The 27,476-nt window shown below is 34.3% G+C and overlaps 1 protein-coding gene across 20 annotated transcripts in view; it reads right to left on the reverse strand.

Moving 5' to 3' along the window:
* The window catches only part of CPEB2 (cytoplasmic polyadenylation element binding protein 2), a 68,322-nt gene that overhangs the window by 2,613 nt on the left and 38,233 nt on the right, over positions 1 to 27,476 (reverse strand). For all 20 annotated transcript variants that reach the window (XM_070262684.1, XM_070262682.1, XM_070262680.1 and 17 more), the window contains 6 exons: positions 15,630 to 15,800; positions 14,251 to 14,340; positions 9,751 to 9,869; positions 9,111 to 9,225; positions 6,092 to 6,273; positions 1 to 1,382 (listed from right to left, as the gene is read on the reverse strand). The exon at positions 1 to 1,382 is cut by the window's left edge and continues 2,613 nt beyond it. In XM_070262684.1, the coding sequence (XP_070118785.1) occupies positions 1,155 to 1,382; positions 6,092 to 6,273; positions 9,111 to 9,225; positions 9,751 to 9,869; positions 14,251 to 14,340; positions 15,630 to 15,800 (905 nt within the window). In that variant the 3' untranslated portion in view covers positions 1 to 1,154. The remainder of the gene's footprint in view (positions 1,383 to 6,091; positions 6,274 to 9,110; positions 9,226 to 9,750; positions 9,870 to 14,250; positions 14,341 to 15,629; positions 15,801 to 27,476) is intronic.

Raw genomic sequence — 27,476 nt, forward strand, 5'->3', positions numbered from 1 at the left:
ATGAACTATCTATCAAAGGGGCTAAAATCAACGTTCTTTAAAATTCTAGTATGTTTTTTATTCAATCTTTTATCTATACTATATCACTGCACATGAATTAGAACCGCACATCACAAAATTGCACAGGAATTACAAATATTACATCCAGTCTGCATAAAATCGAATTCCACTACCGACCAGATCACAAAATGGCTGCACTTTCTAATCTAAAACTAATTTGCATATTGTACACATGTAGGACAATTTTTTTTAACTTGAATCACAATAATGCATGCAAGTTTGCTCTTTTTAAACAAATTTTATAATTTGTTCATGCTACCTAGATTCAAGAGAGCTTTTTTGAACATTTGCAATACCTCACCTCTTGTTAGTTAATAAGTCTAGTGCATGCATATGGTGTATACAGGTAAGTAAACATGCATTTTTTTTTCACATTCTAAAACTATGGCAGTTTAGGCCATATTGTGCTGCCTGCATTTTATCTGCAATGCAGTGTGTCTCTAACGTTTTCAATCCCGTATTAATAGGTGGCATTTACACATAACACCTATATAGCAGCAAAGCTAATACAGCTTGTGATTAAAAATGTTTAAAAATAGCTAATAAATCAGATTATCTTGAGGTATTATTTCTTGCAAGTCAAAATGGAGAGCAAAAAAATCAACCCTAATTTTTAGTTTATGTATACACTGAAAATAGCAACAATAAAAATAAGCATTTGTAGCAGACATATTCCATCTTCACTATTATTTTGCTACCTTTGGTAAATTACTGGGGCAGATCTTGAAGTTAAAAACCCACGTTTAGAAATAAGTGCACGCTTCACCCACTATATAGCAGCAGACTGTTTGCCCCTACGCAAAACATTCTCATATCTAATTTTAACTTTACATATAAAAATAACTTGGAGAAAATACAAAAAAACATTTTATTTTAACATGAAAATATCACAAAAATTAGTAAGCCTGAGATGTAGGGTTTTGGTGAAAAACAAGAGGCTTGTAGTGTTTTGGCTGCTGATAAAGATGCATGTATTGATAGCTGGGGTGAAAGCAGAAGAATGCACTTATTTCTTCTGCATGTCAGTATCTTCAGACACAGTAAGCCACATGCACCCTTTCCTTCCTTGTTAAACAGAGGCCGGTTTGCTCTTCTTAGTTCCAGCGGAAGTGGATCTGACGTGGGCGATCAGCACCTTCCTTTACCAATGGCTTATGGAACTCACGTCCTGCACGAGAGTGGATATTTGCCCAACAAAACTCACAGTAATACTGCAGGCAAGTGACATTGGCACAAAAAAAGGGAGCAAATTTTCCACCACAGCGTGCGCCCTGGCATTCATCACACATCTGGTCATCTAGCACATATGGCTTTACCTCCACCTACAAAAAGACAGAAAAAAATGTCTCATTAAGCCTGCTTCAGAAATCATTTTAGTAATAATTTAAAATGTTCATAGGGTGTTCTAGAGAAAACGCCTAGCATTAAACGTTGAGAAAGTAGGCAGTTTCCCAGAGAAATGGCTTTACCATATAGTAGGTTAAAGAAAATGAAATCATTTTGTTCTTGCACTAATTATCTTTTTATATGATGTTTGATGTTCATAACTGACCACATGATTAAATGAACAGTTTGATAATTTTATTTTATTTTGATATGTTTTCTTCAGAGGACTTATAAACTGAGTGGTATTTACTATATTTTCCAAAGACAGAAAATACTTTTAAAAACTACACAAACCTAATTGATTTGCAAAACATTCCACCCTCACCTTTCATGAGGTAACATCTTTAAAACATCTGTGTGTTAGTATTTTCAGAGGTAGGGGTGACTGTGAGAGAAAAAGAGAAGGGCAAGGAAGACAAATGATTTTTACACCTTTTTTTCCCTCATTCCAATACCTCCCTTGAGATGGCATAACCCTAACAGCCACTGATTATGGCAGCACCTCTCTACTGCAGATAAGAGTCTATCCTGCTGTTAAATAATCAGTACAGGCAAACCAGAACTGTGGACAACCTTATTAAGGGCATGTGTAGACCTCTGTGAATTTATAAGACATAAAGTCATAGTCCCACTGTGAAGTCCTAACTCAGTAGAAGACCTCAGACTCAAGTTATCTCTGAATACTAAACCTCTTAACCTCAGTTTCCATATCTGTAAAATGAGAAGAATATTAGAACCTGCTTCACAGAATTGTGAGGATTAGATTATGCAAGTAAAAGCATTTAAGACAGTGCTTGGCATATGGTAAATACTCTGTAAATTACTGTTACCTACTATTAGCTGTGATAGCCTTGATCTCTCACTTGTGATAACTTTATGAATGAAAGGTTACTACCTTTGTCTGAATAGTGCTGGGCAGCCTAAGCTCTCAGCCTTTCCCGAGGACAAGAGAGAAAATTGAGTGTTTAAAGGGTTGGTTTGAGATAAAGTAGTGTTTGCCCAAGGTGAAAAATAATGACCCAACAATTTCTATTCTGAATGTATTCTATTGAAATACTTCATGTGTGCAGAAAATGAATATACAAGGATATTTTCTGCAGCATTATTTGTAACAACAACAAACTGGAAACAACCTAAAAGTTGATAAAAAGAACTATAAAACAAACATTTGCTAGGAAGGTAATGGAATTACATTGCTGTTTATATTGATATTTCATTGATTAGAGTTAGGATAAACATATTTTATGTATATTGGACATTTTTCTTTTCTGAATTATCTGTATCTTTTGCATATTTTTGTGCAGTTTTCTTTTTTAAAAATTAATTTATAAGTTCTCTTTGACCATTAAGGATTTTTAACCTTTTTTTCCATTGGCCATTGATTTTTAAAACCATCTTTGACACAAATTCTAAAATTTTTATGTTCAATCTTTATCTTTCAACTTTTTCTTTTATGGATTCCATCTTGATTGCCAGGCTGCTTTTTGATTCATTATCTTCATTATAACTATAATCAAGGAAGAACATTACTATGATCAAAGAATACACTGAAGTAGAATGAGAATGACTAGATTTTATTTTCCAGATGATAAAGCGTCCATTTGCTCAACACCTAGTACCCAGTACCTAGCAGAATCTCTGCACAAAGTAGAAACTCTATAAATATCTAAATAAATGTGGTACATTTACACACGCCTTCCAGATTTCTTTCTCATGGTTATTTCTTGCCTCTACCATATTTTAACCAAACTGAAGATAGTGTATATGCTGTTTATTTCATTTCCATAACACCTGATGAAATGTCAGGTGCTCAGGAATTACTTAAGGTAAAACTGTTGAATAAAATTTTAAAAATGCAGTGATTTCAATTACTTGTATTTTTATTTATTTAAAAATATTTTTAAAGATTGGCACCTGAGTTAACATCTGTTGCCAATCTTTTTTTTTTTTTTTCTCTTCTTCTTCTTCTCCCCAAAACCCCCCAGTACATAGTTGTATATTCTAGTTGTAGGCCCTTCTGGTTGTGCTATGTGGGATGCTGCCTCAGCATGGCTTGACAAGCAGTGCCACAACTGTGCCCAGGATCTAAACCAGCAAAACCCTGGGCCACCAAAGCAAAGTGCACGAACTTAACCAGTCCCTTTATTTTTAAATTCTGGTTATTATTTTACAAAGCTAATCAGCTTAACTCAAAAGCATAGACTTCAAAGATGTAAACTGAATTTCAAGCTTATGATTTTAGAATGTAATCAAAATCTATTTCTGATTAATAATAATCTCTAACAATTGACTCTTGTATGTGTTAAAGGAAGTTTCATCAGATCTTCACCTATTCTTATTTTCTATTATGATGTCTTTCCCTTTTTCACTTCAGAGAATCTATCTGTAATACTTTGTCACCTGGATTCACAACTAATGAAATAATTAATTATTGTTAATTAATTATGAAACAAAATGAAACAAAACACAATTCACTTCAGTAACTACCAGAAGTTACAATGAATTGTATTACTCATGGAGTGACATACAAAAATGACAATGCATTACACATGTGTTTTGATTGTCCTTCCCAGCTCTCAGGGAGATGTGAACTAAACTTCCAAGTGTTCATGAACCTAAAAACAAGTCGAATAAACAATTTTAATACTCTCCAAATAAGTATCCTGTGTATCTCTGGGTTATCAGGTATAAATTTAAATTTAATCTGTTTTTATGGTTTAATAACTATATTCAAATTTAGAGACATGAAAGGTATAAATGTTAATGGTTTAATATTTTTTTATATAAGTAATACTAGAGACATAAAATATTTAGGGCTCAAATTATTTCAAATACAGTTCAAAATATACCTTAATAGCACATATCTTAAAAAATAAACTTTTTGCTAAGATATTTCAATGACTTTTAAAAAAAGTATGTGTTTCACAATTCACTTGCTCTGCATCTGAGTTGCTCTTTAAGAATCAATACTATACCCCAAATATTGGTCTTTCACTATCATTTTGGAAACAAAGAGGTATGACACTGCAACAATTTTTTCCTTCTACTTCTGCATCTTAAACAACTACAATTAAATACACTGTAGAGAACTTCCTTTGTGACTGTATCGCCTTTCTGCAAAAGTAGAGGTTATTTCGACTAGATCAGTGGTCTAAAGCATGGATGCACATTAGAATTGCCCAGGGTCGAGGGGGAGGTTATAAACTCCTGCTGCCTCAGCTGCATCCCAGATCAATTACAGCAGAATCTCTGGGGTGGGACCCAGATGTTAAGATTTTTCTAAGTTCCCAGGTGACTTTAATATGTAGCTGAGGTTGAAAACCACTGGATTAGAGGAATTCTAAGGTTCAAATCAGTTCAAAAAATTTTCCTATGCATGTCTAAATAAAAGCAGAGCCCTTCCCCTTAGGTCCTTTTTTTTTTTTTGTGCAATATTTTAAGTAACAATGCAAACAAAAAGTTACTCTATGTATACGAACTGAACCTATGCTGTACTTTTTTCTAAATGGGATGGTTTGGTAATTAAATGGATGACTACTTTTAGAATCCATAGTCTAGTCAATTGGTGTTAGTTAACCAGCTCCCCTGCCCCCAGAATAGTCTTTTAATGTACAAACGTTAGAGAAGCCTTAGAGAAGCTTCAAGAAACTGTTACACTAGGAAAATAAGAACCCACTCAAGTTATATCTATTAACTTGGATATAAAAAAGTTAATTTACCTCATATTCTCATTATATCTCCTCTGTACTATAAGTATAACCGTGATTATTTTAGAATATTACTTAGCTATATATAGGAACTATTCACAGATTTTAGTAGGAAATAGATTTATAAATGAACAATTGAGTTATGTTCACTCCTTTTCCCTATTGTAGATGGTAATCAGTACTAGAAACTATTCAATGGTGTGGCTTTCAGTTAACATTCATAGGACTTCCTAAAAGTTTTTATTGTGATGACCTAAACAATGCTGCCAAAGAATAAATGTTTTAAAGTTTAGGACAATTATTTTTTATATTTAGTTTATTTGTAGATTTTGTTTTTTTAATTATTTTTATATTTATTATTGTGCATATTTAGGGAAATATACACAATGTATTTTTATTTTAGATTTTATGATAAAGAAAAATAAATAACACTTAAATAGCACTTGCTCCGTGCCAAGCTGTGTTCTAAGTGCTTCTACATATTTGAATTCATTTAATCCTCAAAATAACCTTGAGAGAGATACTATTATTGTTTTCCATTTTATAAGTGAGGAAAAACAGGCATATAAAGGGTTACTTTGCTGAGGATTACAGAGCAAATGGTGGAAATGGGATCGCAGGCAGTCTGGCTCCAGGGTACCAGCTCTTAAAACAAGCTCTGCCTCCATGGTTAGAAGGATATTATGACCTTATTGAAGGATAAAAATACCTGACATGCTTTTAAAATGACATTTATATTTTGTATATTGTACCTGAAGTTTAAAATACATTCAAGAACTTTACGTTTCAGGAATATTTTGATAGAATATTCCTTAACTCTAAGAGTTAATGGAGTATAAAAATATAAACAATGTTTGAGTTATATTAGCTTACGGTAGTAAGCTTTGGATCAGCACCTTATTAGAGGATGTAAAGTGATATCTCAATATGCAACTTACGCGCTTATCAATATCACCATGCTGAAGCTGAACAAACCGAGCACTGATGGCAGCAATATAGCTCTGTTGATTGGAGAAAGCAACTCGACCAGCACCTTTTGGGTATTTTAGCTCAGGATCTGTATCAATTCCTGCATAACAAACTCCACCATATAGCCGGTCCATGATCATAGCAAGTTCCACTTCAAAAGGAAAAGAAGTTCACATCAAATGTGACAGCACACAGTAAATCAACAATTTTTAAGTGTTTTTTTAAAAAGTAAAAGTCAACAAGAAAAACAGTTCCACGCTCTTGTCTACATCCAATACTTCTACTTGTATACTAGATCCCAACTGCTCGCACTATGGAAGAATTACTTTGGCAATTCTCCTCTCTCCTTTCTGTACCATCAGTTTTTCCCTCTATATGGTATTGTTCCCAAGTATACTGTAATTTGTCCCATCTTTAAAAAAAAACTCTTAACCTTATTTCTCCCTCTCAGTGACTGCTTCATTTCTGTTCCCCTTTACAGCAAATAGCTAAAAACTTTTTCTTATACTCCCCAATCCTTCTCTTCCCATTCTTTGTTCAACCCTTTATCACTAGATTTTCACCCCATGACTCCACTTTAAATGCTCATGTCATGGTCACCTTCCCCACTGCCAAGGACAACGGTCAATCTACCTGTAAGCAGCACTAAACACAGTTAACTTCTTTGCTCTCCTTGAAATATTTTCTCCATCTGGCTTCTAGGATACATTATTCTACTAATTTTCCTCCTACTGCACTATAATTCCTTCTTAGTCTGCCTTGCTAGTTCCTCCTCAACTCCTTAACTTTCAGTGTCAGAGTACGCTAAGTTTCGGTCCTTGGATTTCTCTCCACACTTGTGGCTTTGGTGACTTCATCCCAGGTCATGGCTTTAAAACCATTTATCTGTTTTCAGCTCTCAAATTCCTGTCTCTAGTCTGGGCCTCTCCCCTGGACTCCAGATTTATCTATGCAACTGTCTACTGGACAACTCATGTTGATACTTAACACACACTGCATCACTCAGTGTGTTCAAAATGGTATTCCTGACCCTCTGCCATCCCATTAAACCTGCTCCAATGAGTTTTTGCTGATTTAGTAAGCAGTGGAAAAGATGAAGTTGCCAAATCAAATCTTTGGCTTTATCCTTTCTATTTTTCTTCCCCCAGCCCATTGCACATGCAATCCTGTGAGCTTGATTTTTAAGACATATCTAGAATCCAATCTCCTCACCTCTATCACCAACATCCTGTTCCAAGCTATCATTATTTTTCATCTGGATCATGGCAATAGCTTTATCTCTTTGCTTCTGATCCGTCCCCTATCCTCCAGTTTATTTTCAAAACAGCAGCAAGCGTGATTCTCTTAAAAAATATATCAGGTACCAATGGCTTAACTGAAATTTCTACTTGGAGGCTCTGAATGGTGCCAAAAGCTTGCTTTCAAAATCAAGATCACAATCTTCCTTCCAACCTGCTTCTTCTCCAGAGTTCTTTATCTCAGTAAAAGGTACCACTATCTACCTTGTGGCTTAAGACTGAAAGCTGAGATTCAACCTTTGCATTTACCACATAAATATCTGTGACATCTATTCACTTGGCACTTTCACCACTACCACCACTAATCCAAGCCACCATTATCTGTCTCCTGGACTGCAAGAATAGGCTCCTAAATTGGTCTACCCATACCTACTCTCAACCCAGCTCCTCCTCCTCCCCCCTCAATCTTTCAAAAATGCAAATATGATCATCTCTCCTTTGCTTAAAAACTCTTCATTGGTTTCCTCTTGCTCTGAGGGTAAATATCAAATTAGTCTATTAGACTTGTAAGATCTGACTGTTATTTAATTTTTCAATGTCTTCTTTGTCTCTCTTGTCTCTCCCCTCACTCATTATACCCTAGTCAGCCACTCTGGGTTCTTTCAGTCCCTCCACAGCACTCTGCTTCCCTCCACCAAAGATCTTTGATATGCTATTCCATTGTCTGAAACACACTCCTCACAACCCTCCTACCATCTCAATCCTACTCCTTCTGTTCAATCTTTGTATGTCAGCTCAAATACAAGTATCTTTAAAGTTTCAGACAACATCACATTCTCTTGCTATGTGCTCTTCTATTCCCGATAGTGTTTTTGTAGCAGTTATATTCTGTAAGTATTTACTTGTGTATAGCTGTTTAACATACATCTCCCATACTGGAAGAGGATGTTGTCAGTGATGGAAGACACTAACACACTTCACATGGTACACGGTATCATAAAACTTGCTATCACAGTGGGCATTTACATCTATAACTATGTTCCTATATGATATCTTCTACTAGATCTCTGGTTCCTGGTTATTGATGAATAGAAATTTGTCATTCACTTATCTGAAGTGCTATTTAAAAAAAATTCCCTATTTCTTCTTCAAATATCAGAATCAACCCACATAAAATAAACAGACTCAAAATTCTCATGTCTTACAGAGTTACAACTTAACAAGTTAGAAATATTTGAGTGGATTCTTCCTGTAGAGTCTGCGTGGAGTTAGCTATTAATATTGATAGATGCGTGCCCAATTCTCCAGGTACTTGATGGTTTCAAGAATGGTTCTCTGAAGTTGTCTCAGAATTCTGCAATGAGCAACTACTGGAGCATGAGGAATCTGCCCCTGGCCTGCCCAATAGTGCCATGTACACAACAGCTACCAAATGTTTCTTGAATTAATTCATATTTAAATGATTTTTTTTTGAGGAAGATTCACCCTGAGCTAACATCCGTCACCAACCCTCCTCTTTTTGCTGAGGAAGACTGGCCCCAAACTAACATCCGTGCCCATCTTCCTCTACTTTATATGTGGGATGCCTGCCACAGCATGGCTTGACAGGTGGTGCGTAGGTCTGCACCTGGGATCTGAACTGGGGAACCCCAGGCCGCCGAATTGGAACGTGCGAATTTAACTGCTGTGCCACCAGGCTGGCCCCTAAATGATTTTTTTAAAGAGCAAAATTTGTTAACATGCTACTTACCAGCCCTTAATGGCCTAGGAACACCTCCTACAAAAATTGTTTTTCGAGGATCCAAAGGCTGAGAACCATCCATCACAAAATCACTATCACTTAAATTCCAAGGACGGATCTGAACCTAGGATGAAATGACATTAAAGTATTGAGTCTTATTCTCTTGACAGTTTATGCTGTTTTTTGCCAGTTAACAGTGGTCCAGCTATTGTTCAAAATTTGGGATAGTTGGATTTTGAAACAAATTGTTATAATTTTTTATCTAGGTATTATAAATTATCCAAATTTTTAAAAACTGAACTTTTTTTTTTTTTTTGAGGAAGACTGACCCTGAGCTAACATTTGTCACCAATCCTCCTCTTTTTGCTGAGGAAGACTGGCCCTGAGCTAACATCTGTGCCCATCTTCCTCTATTTTATGTGTGGAACACCTGCCACAGTATGGCTTGATAAGTGGTACATAGGTCTGCGCCTGGGATCTGAACTGGTGAATTCCGGGCTGCCAAAGCGGAGTGTGTGAACTTAACAGCTACACCACCAGGCAGGCCCCTAAAAACTGAACTCTTAACATGGTAGTTTAAAATTTTTTTTTTCCACTAATAAGCATTTCAAGACGGTTTTTTACTAAAGTTCAAGTAGTATTTACTTACTGGTTTGTCCTTGATGGTAGGGCTGGAAACACACAGATATAGTTTTCCATCTTCTTCAATACAAGCATCAATTAGTGCCTGAACTGAGCTTTCTTCTTGAAAGAGAAGGAATGCATAGCCTGTAATAACCATTAAAAATGAGGCAGTATGTCAAGATAAGTGATTTTACTCCAAATTTCAGTACTGTTTAGAAAATACATGCTTTTGAAAAAGAAAAAAATAACTATCAAGTAGAACTAGAACCACTATACTTTCTGCAGGAAAACACAATATCCTATGGAATACACACAAAAACAGATACTCAGTAAATTGTTTAGCTACTTTATATAGAGCACTTACTATGTGGTACTGTGCTAAGAGCTTTACATGAATTATTTCATTTGATTTTCAAAAAAAAAAGACTATGAAACATTGTTCCCACTTTACAGAAGAAAAAACTGAGGTATCAAGTGGTTAAACTACTTGCCCAAAGTCAGTCACATAAGCAAGCAGTTGGTTGAGTAATTTCAAACCCAGGTCAGCCCCAAGGTCTCCCATGATACTGTCTCCTTAAAGAATTTGGCAGGGTTAACCAGGTGGGCATATCAGAAGCTGAGATTCCTACAAATGCCTTCAGGGTAAGACAAGTTCTAGAGCATACTTCTGGACAAGAGCACACTTGGAAAGGGCCAGGAATGTCCATAAGTAGAGGGAAAATTCCACAGTCAACCTGGTAATTTCCAAATGATACTAAGAAAACTACCTTAGGGAGGTTGGGATGAAATGGGTTCCTTCACAATGGTTCAGGACTTTTAAATCAAGTCTCAACTTGGAAGAGCAGCAGAACACTTTTTTCAGATAGTCTGGAGATTACGTTTGGACTTTGGATCCAAGCTCTCCCTTAGGTTTTTGTACCTCTGGGAAACATGCCCTTCCTCCTTTCATTGTGACAACCAATTGTCAATCTTTAATCAAAAATCATGTATCCAGCAGGCAGAATGACTTCATTATAAAAAGATGACATCAAAATTTACATTGCAAGTTTACTACTAAGTGACTATTCCCAGCAGATGATAACTATAAATGACTTCAAAATACCCCTTTTCCTTGAGAAGATTTCTATGCAAACAACTAGAATACTATAACCTAATCCCAATATGAAGAAGTCATCAAGCAGATCACACACGTCTGTTCCATTATACAACAGGAAATGTGAAGTCATGTTTTACGTAGAACTCAAAAAACAAGGTTTATTGACAACAATGGCTTTTATTGCCACAAAGGTCTGATGTGACACAAAAGTACCTCATTCTAATAAAATTGCCAGAATGCATAAATAAGCCGTTAAACCAACCCACACAAATAGAAACTTGTGAAGCTATGATTATTCAAGATTAAAAAACACATCTTAGACCTTTTTACTTGCTAGAAACAATTTAAATATGCTTGAAAAATAAATGAAGACTGATTTATTTAAGTGAAGACTTTAATTTTGATACAAGCTAAGGATCTGAAAGTTATAACTTTTGTAATAATTGAGAGGATATAAGACCAATGTACTAAAACGGTATTTTAAATTCAGTATTTTTAATGTTAAAGTTGTGATATTAATATTTTAATATTGCTTAACTAATTTAAAAATACTACTTTAAACACAATATTTTTAATTGCTTAATTATTTTTGTGATTATTAGGGAAGAAATGTTTATATCACAAAAATTAATTAGGCAACATAGCAGGTAAATTATGATCTAGCTAAGGCAAGTCATTAATTATTAAAATACTGTGACCAAAAATATATCATCTAATAGTTCTTTAGAATTTATTAGAGCAAGCTAATACTCACATAGGGTAAACCTCATTCACTGCAGAGGAAACATACGTACACGTGTGGTTCAGTATCCAAGGGCTCAAGTCACTGCCTTAATTACAAGGTAGCTTCACCAACTGGATGCTTCCATACTAGTGTTTTCCAAACCATGGAAAATGATGACTTGCAGAAATGACAAAAATGCTTGAAAGAATAAGGTTTGGAAACACTGGTGTTTGGCAATGGCTACAATTAACTATAATTGTACCAAAAAAACTATCATTTGCCAGTGCTAATTTTTTTGTTTTCGTTTTCAGTTTGAGAAAATAAACTAACAACCACCACAAAACCCACAAAGACAACAACAATGGCAACGACAGCAACTATTCTGTTTCATTAAATTTATGCCGACCCATCTTTCTAGGCTTAGGGTCCACCATCCCCTTATAGGAACAAAAGGCTCATGCAAAAATGTATATTGGTCTCCAAAGGAACCAATTCTAATTCCTTTTTAAAATTATATTTCAAGTCCTGCCTGGAACTCTGTTCAACTTCTTTTTATCTACCTAAATTGCACAGTACCTTTTAGATTTAGTTCAAAACTTCTCAGTGAAGCTTTTCCCACCTACTTCAGGTCAAAGTAATTTCTCTATCTAGTAGTATTTACAGTTGTTTATATTATCTATTAGGCAATTATCAATCCATGAATTACTGAGAATACAAAGACGAGTAAAGAAACAGTCTTAGAGACTATTGGAAGAATCTGATATTAATTAAAAAAAGTCATATATTTGTAAAGTTGTAAAAACATAATACTGCAACTGTGACAAGTGCCATGAAAGAGGCAGCAGAGCTAGGAAAGCTGACAACAGGCTTTGACCTCATTAGGTGGGTCCTGAAAGTTTCCCTTAAGCAAATGATACTTGAGCTGAGATAAGTAGAGGATATATACATGAAAAGACAAAGGAAGAGCCTTCAGGTCAATGGAATACTATACACAAAAGCCCTGAGGCAAGAGAGAGCTAGGCCAGTTTTCAGAACCAGGAGACAAGAAGCAATAGTGGAAGAAGAAACAAGGGATATGGGGGAGTGGAGGGGGTCAAATGCGTTTTTGCCTTTACCCTAACAGTAAGAGAACCACTGAAGGATTTTACGTAGGGCGCAAGGAGAAGCACCATCAGATGAGCTTTCAGAGAGATTACTCTAGCTGTACTCTGGGAGAAAAACTGGAGAGAGCCAGAGATGGGGACAGACTAGTCACATGTCTGAAGTAGTCCAGGCAAGGGATGATGGTAACATAGGCAGGAACATTAGAAACTAAGAGGCATTTTTATTGAACACTCAATAAAATAAACTTTATAAATGGACAAAATAGTAAAACTGTGGACGATAGATTAAAACTAAGGTACTGAATGAACATCTATATTTTCTCTCTAAACTAAGGATTTGGCACCTCCAAGTCTAGTAAACTCCAAAATTGGCTGAAAAACTAGAGTACATGAAGAAAGGTCCATAGCTTTAATCAGATTCTGATAGAAGCCTGGGATCTAGAATCCCTACTCAAAAGATGTTCTTGATTCCGTAAGATCTAAAGTTATATTTTAAAAAATCACTGCATTATTCCATTTCTCTAAAAGATCTACATCAACTAGTCATAGAGGTTGTATAATTCTCAATGACAAAAAGTAGAGATTGTCCATATAATCCATCACCAGAAACCTTTAAAGTTTCTGTGTGCCAATAACTATTCTAACGTTTCCTTTCCCAGAAGCAAAATAAGATCATTTAACAGATCTATTGGAGTCTTTTTTCTGGGCTTGAAAATTCATCAGCCATGAGAATAAGTGTCTTTTCGTTTCTAAAATTATATTTCAATGATGTTCAAAGTCTTAGTCTTTCAACACCCCCTTTCTTTTATCCACTTCTGAAAATCTGCCATTAGCAATCTGACTGATTGGATTCATGTTCAGTTCTCTCCCCTCACCTCCCCTGCTCACTGTGGGCAGGGGATACTTCCTCTCCCCACTGACAGTTGTTTTGCTTTGCTCAAATGAATGTGAGCATGATTTGTGATTCTCGTACTAACTACAGTGACCAGCCACAGGACCATCCTAGCAATAAGTTACTAACATAGCTAGCTGTCCTCTTCACATCTTATTTCTTTATGTGTTTGAGGGTTTTTTGACCAGTCACTTTCTCCTCTACCTAATCCACGAACAGAATAAATACTGCTCTGTTGTTATCTGCTATTATCTGGAACACTTATGTAAATCTTGCAATACTAAACTATTCATAGGTTTATATTTTATTCTCACTTTACATAGATCTTAATTTCACTGACTAGACAAAGACTTTTTTTATATGTCTGTACCCAAGTTACTTTGAATGATGCTTTAGACAGAGAAAATACTCAAACACTTGCTGATCTGAGTCTTTGAAATCATCATCAAATCATTACAGAGAACACATAGCAAGCCTCTTATGATTCCTGACTTGCTTAAAGTGAAACCGGAGTAGTTCCCAGGACCGTTTTGCCTCACTTGATACTTGCTACCAGCCTCTACAAATTCCTCTATTATTATCTTTATATTAGTTTTTATATAAAGATGTGATGATATTCAATTCTAAAAGAAAACAAAAAGTAACTGATATTGTCTCTCTTGCTGTCATATAACTGATTCCCTAGCAAATATTACAATAAAAACTCTTACCTTTTGGTGGAAAATAGGACTTGCTTTCTGCTTTATGAGGCCAATCTACTACCAAAGGCCCAAATCTTCTGAAGCTAGCAGTTATTTCATCTTAAGAAAGTACAATAATATGCATTAAGAATTAATTTTAATGATTCATTCTAAAAAAAATTTAAATATTTAAAAGTGCCAAATAGTCTAAGATAAACTAGAATATAAACACTGGAAACATGCCTAATAGCCTTATTAAAAGAATACATAAAAATAAATAGCTATTTTAGTCAAAATAAATTCATTTTTAAGCAGCACATTGGCCAGAATAATTAATTCAGTGTGAGTTTTAAATTTTTATGAAACACTGTATGGATAGTAATGGATTTATAGTATACCAAACCACAAATATCACCAGCTTGAAAACATGCAAATGTTATATCAAGTTAAATAAAGAGATTCATTATGGCTTGATAAGTAAAATCTTATAGGGAAAAAACTGGTCTGTTGAAACAAGAGGTGAAAAGCTATAGTATTCATAAAATGTATTAAGATCTGACACTTAGTAGGTAGACACATGCCAGTAGCTTCTCTGAAGCACATATAGATCAAGTCCAGTATGTTCTAGGCTATTTCATCACGTGGAAACCTGATTAATACTTAGAATAAGTTTGCGGATATTTGAATCATAACTGAAAAACTTTCCAACATGTAGCAATATCTTATCTATTAGTTGTGAATGAGAGTGGCAGATTTCCCACATCCTCACAACCATTAGGTAGTTTCAGTATTTTTAATCTTTACCTTGAATTATTTTCCTTTTGTTATTTTTTACACATGATCATTTTGACATATGCTTACTAGCCTTCGTATAACCTGAATTTCCTGTTTATGTTATGTTTCTATTACTCTTTGGGGTTTTATAGCCCCTTTCTTACCTGTTTCTAAAAGTGCATTTATTCTTAAAGAAATTCAACTTTTGACTGTTATGTATTGCAAGTAGAGTTTCCTGGCTGGTTACCTTTATTTCACTATGTGTGTGTGTGTGTTATGGTCATACGAAAGGCTTTAAGTTTTATATAGACATATAAAATAAAAAGTTTTGTATGTTTAAATATGTTCTACATTTAAAAATATATATGGGATACGACCCAGGGTATAAAAATCTTACTTACAAAAAATGTTCCCAGTAACAATGTGCATTTTAACACACAAAGTAAAGAAAAAAACTTTTAAAAAGTTATTTATTTGATTACCTATGTATTTAAACAGGCGACAGAATATTTAAACAGAGATGGATATCTGTTCTAACTGAAAATCTCTAGAGGTAAAAAATATCACACCCTTATTCACATTATATTTTAGGTTTTGTTTTTTGTTCTTTTTCAAAGCCCAAATCATCAGCTTACCTTCATCAATATCTGGAGGAAGACCACCAACAAAAACTTTTCGAGAGAAGCGTTCTATTCGCTCTCCATTTTGATGAGCTGAGTAACATGTGGGTGAATTTAAAACACTAACTTGATCATTATGACCATCATCCAGCAAGCCATCATCTATTGGGAAAAGGGAAGAACGACCTAAAATATAAGAAAAAATATAACTTAAACCTCAGATCTAAGAAAATGATTAATTAAACATAAGCATAAAAATAGCAATGACAAATTCAAAGGCTTAAAAAAATGAAGGTGACATAGGCATAAGAAGAGATTAAATTAAATTCAGATAGTAAACTAGGCTTTAATTACCTGGATTCAAGAGAGAAGTAGTCTGAAGAATGACTCAGAAATAAACAGCCATATGACAACAATTATACCACAAACAAACACTAGATTGCCTCAATTTTTTATGGAAAGTAGCAAGAATCTGATGTATGGGGATAGTTAGAATGAATGAGTAACAGGAGAAACCTTTTAGAAATTGGTGGCAGAAAGGAAATGGCACAGACTAAGGAGATAAGAGGACATAATAAAAAGCCACTTGCAGACTGCAGTCAGTAAGGATAAAGGTAACAATTAATACTTGCATATAAGATAGTAGATTAATTTATTACACATGTGCCAATTACATGAAAGGGTAGAAAGGGCTTCTGCACATGTGCAAAAGCAGAAAAATGCATCCCCTTTAGGACTTTAGTCCTCATCTGAGCCACCCAAATGGGTGCACCCTTGTATAAGGCACACCCTGTACAATCCTCTGCAGTAATCCTGATGCTAGACTCTGTAGGGATCAAAAATATAAAACAACCTAATAAAATATAGTGCTCTGCTCTCAAGGAATATACATTTAGAAAAGATAAAAATCTATACATATAACTGTGGCACACACCCATAAGAAAGCTTCAAAGTGCTGCACAGGAACTGTGTTGGAGGAAGGGAGTAGTCTAGCTAATAAATGGATAATTTCTTAAATCCTCAAGTGAAATCAGATAGCATTTGTGGTAAAAAGGGAAAGGTAGTAGTACTTACAGAGGATATTAGAAAGGGTAGGATTTTTATATTTAGAAATACCTGTAAAACCATGGTTTTGAGTAAATTTTTTAAATGGAAGGAGAAACATAAGAGAAAGCTGGAAAAAATGAATTTATTTAAGAAATAGGGAGTAGTCAAGGTTAGCTGAAACATGTTGGAAACAAGGAGAATAAAAGCTAGAAAAGTGCTTTGAGGCTAGCCAGAATACTTAGCCTTGAATACTAGGCTAAAGGAGACATTTTATTTAAAAAGTGGTGAACAAAAAAACAACTGGATACAGGGATTCAAGCAAGATTATAACTTTTCTTGTGCTTTATCTTAGCAAATATGGTTAAGGTGGCTGGAAATGAGCAGATTGGAAGTTCTTCAAAAAATTCAGGAAGGATGGACAGTGGAGGTAACTGTAGCAGGAGAAAGTAGATGGCAAGCAAAGCAGAGAAAGAGAATGGAAAGGGAGAAGAAGGTTTTAGAATCTTTAACTGAATATAAGAACAACAAAGACCAGAAACTGCTATAAGCAAGGGAAATACATTTTAGCTATGCGAAGTTTCATATGCTGGGAGGTTATTCAGAAGTAAATGCATGGTAGGGCATTGCAAATGGAGTGGGGAAAGGAAGTAAGTCACATTTCCAAGAGCATAATTTGAAGTCAACTCCACAGAGGTGATAATTTAAGGTTCTTTGTGATATCACTAAAAACTCCAGAGAGAAATGGTGAGGACAGTTCTTTGGGAAACTTACAAGGAAGAAATGGAACATTCGAGGAGGTTAAGAAAAAAGTGGTAAGAAAAGAGGGAAGTAGAAATATTATTGTGACAGAGTGCCAAAGAAAAATAACGTAATAAAGGAAAAAAAAGAGCAATCAAGTAACAATGTAAGACGTTAAGATAATGATTTAAAAAAATGACAACTATGTTATGAAGACAGGCATCATCTTCGAAGGTAGGAGCTTTAAGTAAAGTTGGGTGGGAGTCACACTGCATACAGAGTTTTATAAAGTATGGACATTAAAGGAAGATGATTATTTAGAAGTTTATTAGAGAAGGAAAAAAAGAAAATAATAATCTAGAAAAGTTGTTTTCCTCTCAAGACGGAGTGAGGACTTTTTCTGGATGAAGACTCAATGCATATAATTTTTAACATGTGCTTTACTATATACAAGTAATAAATATTCAATATAAGATGTCATTAAATGTTATTATCTTGAAAAACGACACAATGATGAAAGTGATATAAACAAAGACAATCTGCAATGTGGTAATCTTCATAGAACTGGGGTTGGGGTGAGAAGGAGGCAGCTGCATGTCTGCCAATTATAGCTAGGTAGATGTTAGAAATAAGAATTGGAAGTTTATAAGACCAAAAATGGAGAAAGATTGTATTTGGTATAGGAAACAGTAATTATTCTACAGATTCAAATTCAATTTAAATAAGATGCTCTGAAAGATATTCATGTTCACCGAGTAATTCTGTGAATATTAATTTAATGTTCCCAATCCTTTGCTATCAGAAATAAGGACCAATGAAAAACAAATGTCAAGATTCTTTGTGAGCAATGCAAAGAATCTCTTCAAAATGAAACTATTTTATTTAACAAAATGGCCCTCATCAAGAGCCATTAAAAATAATATTAATTGTAAATAACTGGTTCAATTTTCTAAGACTGGACTTTAAGTAAATAATTCTACATTTAAAAAGGAATAAGGCAGAGAAACAACATGCATACTAACTAGGTTTTGATGAAAAAAACAATTCCAAATTTTATATTTCAGATATGCCAATACATTGGAAATTATTTCACTGTAGAGTACCCTAACACATACAAATTTTGCAGTTCTATAAATACAATAAACAGTCTTTCTAATAGATTTTTATCTTGAGAAAAAATATAGATCATAAATACTGAGGGTTTAAATAGAAATACTGAATTCAGTGACAAAGGAAAATCACTATGTAATCCATGTCAGAAAGAGGTGCCCCAAAAATGACTGAAACTTTTTATATTAACTTTAATATTGTAAGTATATTCATACTACCGCTACATTTTAGCAATTATTCTACATTATGAACTACAATAATGTTCTAACTATAATAAAATATCAGTTAGTAAAATAACTATAAAAATCTATAATCTATATGTCTAAAATCTATTAACCAAAGTTCAGCTGAACAAAGGACATAATGGAAAGGCTAAGAACATATCACACACTAGCCACACCAACAAGAATCTTCACTGCTGGACAATCATGACCACTTTCTTTCTAGAAGCCATAAAAGCTATAAATATTCATTTAAAAGAGGAGTTAACTGAGGATACAGCACCAACAAAAATATTACTTTTTACCTTGCCAATTATCCTTTCCTATAACCCAAATTAATGTGACTATAAAACAAGAACCACTAAATAATTATGTCTTTCATGTACAATTTACTTTAAACATGCTTTCTAAGAATGGTACACACATATATTTATGCGTGAAAATAACTGGCAATAAAGATAAAATTACATGTTTTAAGAGTAGAATTTGATTATAAAATGATTTAGACTAAAATATTAGCAACAGTTTTCAACCAAAATTAAATTACCTTTCTCCTTTTTTGCTCTGAAACTAGGATATATTTTCAGGTCCTTACACGTGAAAAGAATGAAACTGAATGATAATGAAAATACAACATCTGTGAGATGTAGCACAAGCTACATACTTAGAGGATAATGTATAGTTTTCAGTGCATATTAAAAAATAAGAAATGCGGGGCTGGCCCAGTGGCCAAGTTCACACGCTCCGCCTTGGTGGCCTGGGGTTTCGCCGGTTTGGATCCTGGGCTCGGACATGGCACTGCTCATCAGGCCACGTTGAGGCGGGGTCCCACATGCCACAACTAGAAGGATCCACAACTAAAATATACAACTATGTACTGGGGGTATTTGGGGAGAAAAAAAAAGATTGGCAACAGTTAGCTCAGGTGTCAATCTTTAAAAAAAAGAAATGCTTAAAATAAATAATCCTAGTTTCCGCCACAAAAAGAATAGCAAATTAAATACAAAGAAAGCAGGATGAAGGAATTAAGAAAACTAAAATCAATGACATAGAAAACAGAGACTAACATGAAAGAAAATTAATAAAGCCAAAAGTTGGCTCTTTGAAAACTTATAAAATCAATATACCACTAAGCAAAGTGGACCAAGTTCATCAAGAAGAAAAGAAAACTCAAATTACCAATACTAAGTACGAAAAAGGGGACATCAGTCAACACAGAACCTATGGACATTAAAAGGCCAAACTTGCTAACTGGTTTTGCAACCATGATACTAAAACTTGACAAGAACAGAAAACTATATACCAACATCCTTTATGAACATAGAGACCAAAATTCTAAAGAAAATATTGACAGACTGCATCCTGAAATGTATAAAAATTTAAAATACATCATGATTAAGTGGGGTTCACCCCAGAAATTGAGTGATTGACATCTGAAAATCAATTACTGTAATTCACCACCTTAACAGAAGGAAATAGACATACTATGCAACCATTTACACAGATGTAGGAAATGCATCTAATAAAATTCAACAGCCATTCATGATAAGAACTCTCAGCAAACTAGGAATAGGTGGGAATTTCCTCAATCTGCTAAAGAGCATTAAAAACCCAGAGTTTACATCTTTAATGATAAATTATCAAATGCTTTCCCTCTGAAGTTTGAAGGATGTTCATTCTCACTATTTCTATCCAATATGGTACTAGAGGTAGAATAGTGCAGTAAGATGAGAAAAATAAAGTTTCAAATATTCACAAGGAAAAAAGTAAAACTGTCTTTATTTGCCAAGAACATGATTGTATATGGAAAATTCAAAAGAATCAAACTACTAGAAATAAGTCCATTTAGCTAGGGAACAAATGCAAAGTCAACTTACAAAAATGAAGTTATTTCTAAATGACAGTAATAAACAATTGGGAAAAATTAAAAATATTGCCATTCCTGTGTCATCAAAACTCATAAAATGGGGCCAGCTGGGTGGTGCAGTGGTTAAGTTCGCACGTTCTGCTTTGGCTGCCTGGGGTTCACTGGTTCGGATCCCAGGTGCAGACCTAAGCACTGCTTTTCAAGCCATGCTGTGGAAGGCGTCCCAAATATAAAGTAGAGTAAGATGGGCACGGATGTTAGCTCAGGGCCAGTCTTCCTCAGCAAAAAGAGGAAGGTTGGAGGTGGATGTTAGCTCAGGGCTAATCTTTCTCAAAAAAAAAGAGAAAGAAAAAGAAGAAACCTCATAAAATACCTAGGAATAAATTTCACAAAAGATATGCAAGACTTCTACACTGAAAATGACAAAAATCTGTTGACAAATTTTAAAAGACTGAAATAAATGGATAGAGAGAAGAAATCAACATGTGAAATGTAAATTCTCTTCCAATTATCTTATCTATTGATTTAATACGTCACTCAAAATCTCAGCAGACTTTGTCTTCTAGAAATTCATAAGCAAGTTCTGAAATTTATGGTAAATCAAAGGACTCAGAACAGTCAGAAAAAAATCAAGCAAAAGAACAAAGTTGGAAGATTTACACTACTAGATTTCAAGACTTACTAGTTAGCTACTAGGTTATTAAGACTTTAACGATGATGTTAAGATAGACAAATAGATAAATGGAACAAAACAGCGTTCAGAAACAGACCCACACATACACAGTCACTTGACGTTTTTCAAAAGTATCAATGCAGTTCAATGTCCAACGGAAGATTTTTTTTAACAAATCATGGTGGAGCAATGGATATCCAGTTGGAGTAGGGGAAAACAAGAACCTTGATCTCTATTCTCACACCATACACAAAAATAAATTCCAGAAGGGTCATAGACTTAAATGCGAAAGCTAAAACAACAAAGCTTCTCGAATTTCTTCATGATATTTAGGGATAGGCAATTATTTCTTAGAACCAAGACACTCTAATGATGAAATAAAACAACTGCTCTTCCACCAATATTAAATATTTTGCTGCTTATTGAAAGATAGTGAAATAATAAAGTGAAAAGACAAGCAACTACTAGAAATAGGACAAAATATATAAATAACTCCCATAAATGAAGACAGACAACCCAATTAAAAATGGACAAAAGACTTGTACTGGCACTTTACAAAAGAATCTAGTAGAATTGGTTCCAAGCATATAAAAATGTGCTTCAACATCATCCTTAGTATTAGAAAGATATAGATTAGAACCATATAAGATGCCATTTATATACCCGTCAGAATGGATAAAATTAAAAAGCCAACAATCTAAAGTCAGTCTCATACTCTGTTGGAGTATAAAACTGGTGATCTACTTGGTAGCTTCTAATAAAGTTAAACATACACTTACTCTATGAATCTGCAATTCCACTCTTAGTTATACAATCAAGAGAAATGAGTGCTTGTGCCCATGCACCCACACAAAAAAGAAAAAGGATACAAAAATGTTCATGATAGTTTTATTCATAACAGGTCCCAAACGGCAAACAACTCAAATGTCTATCAATAGGGAAATGAATAAACAAATTGTGGTATATTCATAAAATGACTCTACTCATCAATAAAAAAAGAAAGAAATAACTACTGACAGTAATTTTCCTTCTACATAATTTCTATACAAAGAAACAATCATCTTACAATTTCTCTTTAACTTGAAACAAAAATTTATAAATATCTAAAAGTAATTACTTTTAAAATTTTCAAATGTTTTCTTCTTTTAAAAGCAGAGCTGATATGGTTGTTCTTAAGGCTCTTACCACAAGAATTAGAACTGTTTTTTATTTCTCCAGATAAATAATCTTAAAGATGAGATTTCCATGCTGTTAAAATCAGCAACAAACTCTAAGGATATTAATTAGCAAGCCTTATAGTCAAGACAATTTTAAACTGGAATTAGAGTTGCACTGTTTGAAGTTGTAGGTTTCTTTTTTTTTTCTATTTTAGAAATTAGCACTTAATCTTGACACCAAACACATCATTCATATTCTCTAGCTATTGTTATGGAATAAACTCAACTCAAAATTCCTGACCATACTACACGGCAACAACGAAGAACTGTTACATAAAATTGCTACTTCAGTGATTCTAACTTAAAATGTATATACACGCACAATTGTTATGTATGTAATATGCGTGTATACATATACACATATATAGACATACATGCGTATAACACACATACAAATGAAAGGCAAATTTAAGATCTGTAATAGGAAAAGTTACAAATAGAAAATATGAGAATTAATATAATGCAATATGAGATTAGTTATAACCAAGATTAGAATGAGATTCTAACTAAGGGTTCTTTGAGATTTACAAAGACTGGGATAGTTTTAGACAGAAAGTGTAGAGGAGAAAAGAAAGGGAAAAGCTTGATTGGTAGAAGATATTTCACTTGAGCAAAAGCACAGAAACATTCCAAAGCCTATATCAAGGTAGAATTTAGAAAACCAGAGATATTCTTAATTGTGTGCTCAAAAGCCCTACTTACAAATGCAAGTAAAATAGCTTATGCTAAGTTAGCCAACTAAAATGTACAATAAAATTGTACAGGTAAAATAGTAAAATAGTAGTTATGATAAAGATTAGAGATAGAGGAAGTAAGAAGAGATGAAAGAGCAAAAAAGAATCAACAAAGTTGCCCAATCATTGCCACTGAAAGAGTCTGAGATGGCTTCCACGTTGCCAGGGCTCTTTAAGAGGTCACCAAGATCCTTCTAACATGAAGGCAACATTATAGGATGCATGTTCCTATAAAAGAACTAAAAATATACCTTCTCTGAAAAGAGAAAATTGGCAAAGCTTTTGTAGTGAGGAACACAGTAACTACCACAAATATAAGCCTCATTTGTTATGGATAATCATGATTCAAATTACTTACAACAAAATATTTTAATAAAAAAGATTAGAGAATGCAGGGGACTTTTCCATATTCCTATAAAAAGTGTTGCTCTATACAATAATAAAAACTATATTATGAGCTTCCTGAACTGAAGACGGAGCTAAAGGCTAAATTAGGAATATATTGCTTGGGTGACAGATTGATGCTTATCCTCCAATACCTGGTCTCTGGTGTGTGAAGGCATATGTGCAGCACATATGTATGCGGTTAGAGACATTATGGGCAATCACTAACTCTGACTCTGCTGGCTATGCTAATATGCCCAAACATTAATAATTATACTGACTTTTCAGATTTTAGCCTTATTCTGGAAGTCCAGAATAAAGACGTTTCCCAACATATCAATTGGGGAGGCAGGAGAGGAAAATAAAACATTTGTGAAAAATTAGCCAATTTATGGCTTGAATTTAAGCATCGTTCTCTGATCTAAATTTGTTATCCTCTACTTTTATTTATTCAATTTTGTTCTAAAGATAAAAACAAACACAAAACAAACTATATAAATTAAGGATGAATATGAATATTCTTCCCATCTTCTAAGATCCTAGCAGATACTAGTAGTAGATAACCCACCAATGTGATGGCATGATTTTTATTTAATACGAAAGAATAAAACTATCAAAACAACAGAAATAGATCCAGACTGATCTCTCTCCAGCACCATCTGTTTAACCACATAGAATCACTGATCAGGCATACTTCTGCAAAGAACTGAGAAAAGAGCTATAAGGTACACTTATTACTTTAAAAGATTTTGCCCCAATAATAGGTTTGTCTTATTCTGATAGAAGATGAATAAGAGGCTTAATTAAAAAAAATTATAACCTAGTACCCTGTAGGTCTTTGTAAATTAATTTAATTTCTAGACATAACATATTTGTCTTAAAATTAAGTGCACTAAAATTTTGTTTCTTTTAAAAATTGGTACAGCTGGGGATAGGCATAGTGTGGGTAGAGTCAGTCTCTTCAAGGAGGAGGGGTCAGCAAAGTTTTTCTATGAACAGTCAAATAGTAAATATTTTAGACTTTGCAGGCCATACATTCTCTGTTGCAACTATTCAACTTTGTCATCATTGTAGCTCCAAAGCAACCAGATAAAAAGTAAATGAATGGGCATGACTGGGTTCCTATAAAACTTTATTTACAAAAATAAGAGGTTTAGCCTGTAGGCCACAGGTTGCTGACCCTTGTCTTATAGTATTACCCTGGCTTTTTTTTTTAATGCTTTTGAGATTTTGCCCATTTTCTGACAGTTATCGAAAGTATTTATCAAAGATGAAGGATTTCAGCCTTGATTTCATCATAAAAGGATTTGGTAGTGGTGATGTTAGGGGTGGACACTTCCTCTAGCTACTTCACTAAATTGTGTAAGAGTCAGATGAGTTCAAATCAAATCTAATAAATCAGAAAACCCTGGGTCAACTTTAAAGCAATACATAGTGTATTATAAATAATTCCTTATTTATTACAGCACATAAATCTGAATGGCTACACGGTATGAATAAATCCAACCTCTCTAATTGAACTTCCATAATTTGACTCCCTTTAAAATTACTTCTCCTATCTTCCCATTCTGTGTATAATCTACTAACTTAGGCTTTGGGCTTACGTGCTAGAAAAGATTGCTTTGTGGTGTTTGGTACCATCAACTAAAATAGCCTCTGTATTTCTATTATTTAAAATATTCTATATATTTTTATTCCTTCTGGAGCATAGCAGCCCGTTCATCCTTTACTAAAGGGACAGACTGCAATATACAAATATTTTAAGTGGACAGATGGAGCTTAAGTTTTATTTCACACCTCCCTTCACAACCCCCACCCTACTCCAAGCCCAGGCCAGTATGTTCACCCTCAGGTGGAATGGAAGAAATATCAAACAGATAATAAATACAAAAGAGAGATCGTTTTCCACATATTAAAGTCTGCTCCCCATGTGAGAGAGTCTTCCTCCTTCCTAAGCCTGACCTCCAGGGCAGCTCTGAAGTAGAAGAACTCTTTATGGCTCTCAGGCTAGAGAGACACACAGGAGTAGAAGCAGGTTCCTACTGAAAAGCCAGGAGAGATATCTTTGCTCTTTCTTAATTACTTTCAGTATAATTAAATTTTGATTATTCCTAAGGTATATTTCATATATTAACATCCAGAGTCAACTTGATTCAAAGTTCTTCTTAAGATTATTAAGGAAATTAAAATATATAAAGTCATCTTGGTAGTAATCTGGTTTGATTGCATTCAAATGAGAAATCTTTTTTTTTTTGAGCAAGATTAGCCCTGAGCTAACTGCTGCCAATCCTCCTCTTTTTACTGAGGAAGACTGGCCCTGAGCTAACATCTGTGCCCATCTTCCTCTACTTTATATGTGGGATGCCTACCACAGCATGGCTTGCCAAGCGGTGCCATGTTGGCACCCAGGATCTGAACCGGCAAACCCTGGGCCACTGAAGTGGAACTTAACCGCTGTGCCACCAGGCTGGCCCAAATGAGAAATCTCTTAAATGAAAACAGTTACTCTGTACCTGAGCTTAAAGGTAAGTTGAAGGCAGCAAGTAAGAAGAAAAAATAGTTCTTCTTAAACTGGACTACAAAATCAAAATGCCTTGTGACAAAATACCATTCACCTACCATGGCACTGGTAAAGAGTAATGTCTTATTTTTGGCAAGAATTATATTAACTCAGTGTGACAAATCCCACAGGAATAGTAGATTTGATATGTATGAGATTTTTGTTTCCTTTTTTTTAGAAAAGAAAAATGACTAAATAAATGAATAAACGTGGTTCCTCTGATGAACCAAATCTAAAACACAAAGCCCATAAATGGGGGCCTGTGGTAGTTAAGAGGTTATCAGTCTGATATTGACATTGTATCTAGTATGGAAAGGGGAAAAAATGAGTAGGAAATAGGACGAGAGCCAGGCTACTTCTAGTTCTTTCTGAGTCATTCCTTTGGTATGTGTTTTTTTTTTTTAATGTTTTATTACTTAGAGTGTCAAAGTATTTTCAAATTCAAATTAAATCTCTCAATAGCTATTTCTAATGGATATACTTTTCATCTTACCATCAAGATTTTAAAAGCAGACTCCTACTATTCACAGAGGACCAACTAAAAAAATTACTAATGCCATGAGAGGAAAATTCAGATGTTATTCCCCCATACTAAGCCCAATAAGTGTGACTGTCAGTTCTGTCCTAAAGAAAGCTTCTACTAGAAGCCTTAAAATCATGTGAGAGTCTTCTTTCCTCTAATACTGGGAGGCAGCTCTGAAGTAGAGAAAATCTTTACGGCTCTCAGAGGATAGAGATATGTAAGAGTTGTAGCACGTTCTTATCTAAAAGCAGAAATTTCTCCTTTTTCTTATTATCATTATCATAGTCTACAATTATTGAGCCAACATAAAAGAAGATAACCAACAACATGACTTTCGGTTACCTTGCTCCTAAGCACTTCCTAATCATGATATTTACACTGGAGTATGCCAAATTGGATTAAACATCAATTGCTAAGGCTGAAAAGATGAAAAGCGAATAACAAGAAAGAATCCTAAACTGCGCTGTAGTTTCAAAAATACCTAAAAATCAGATTGGAAAGTGGGTTTTTTCCAAGAGAACTGAAGCTCCATATTAAAATAGTACAGTGAAATAAGATAGTCCATAGATCTGAAAATAGGTACCAAAATTCTAAACTTTCCCCCTTTCTTCTCAGTTGCTAGCAACAATCTTTAGAAAGTTAATCAGCTTGTTTTCTAAGTTTTGAGTTGCCATATCCTCTAATTCTTTAGTTAGAAAACTAAAGAACCAAGAGATTCAGTAAAGCATTCGGAAAAAAGACCCCAAAAATGTAAAATTCAAACAACGTGAAATACGAAACTGGACATA

This window comes from Equus caballus, chromosome 3, assembly GCF_041296265.1.
Source record: "Equus caballus isolate H_3958 breed thoroughbred chromosome 3, TB-T2T, whole genome shotgun sequence".
Taxonomy (NCBI): Eukaryota; Metazoa; Chordata; class Mammalia; order Perissodactyla; family Equidae; genus Equus; species Equus caballus.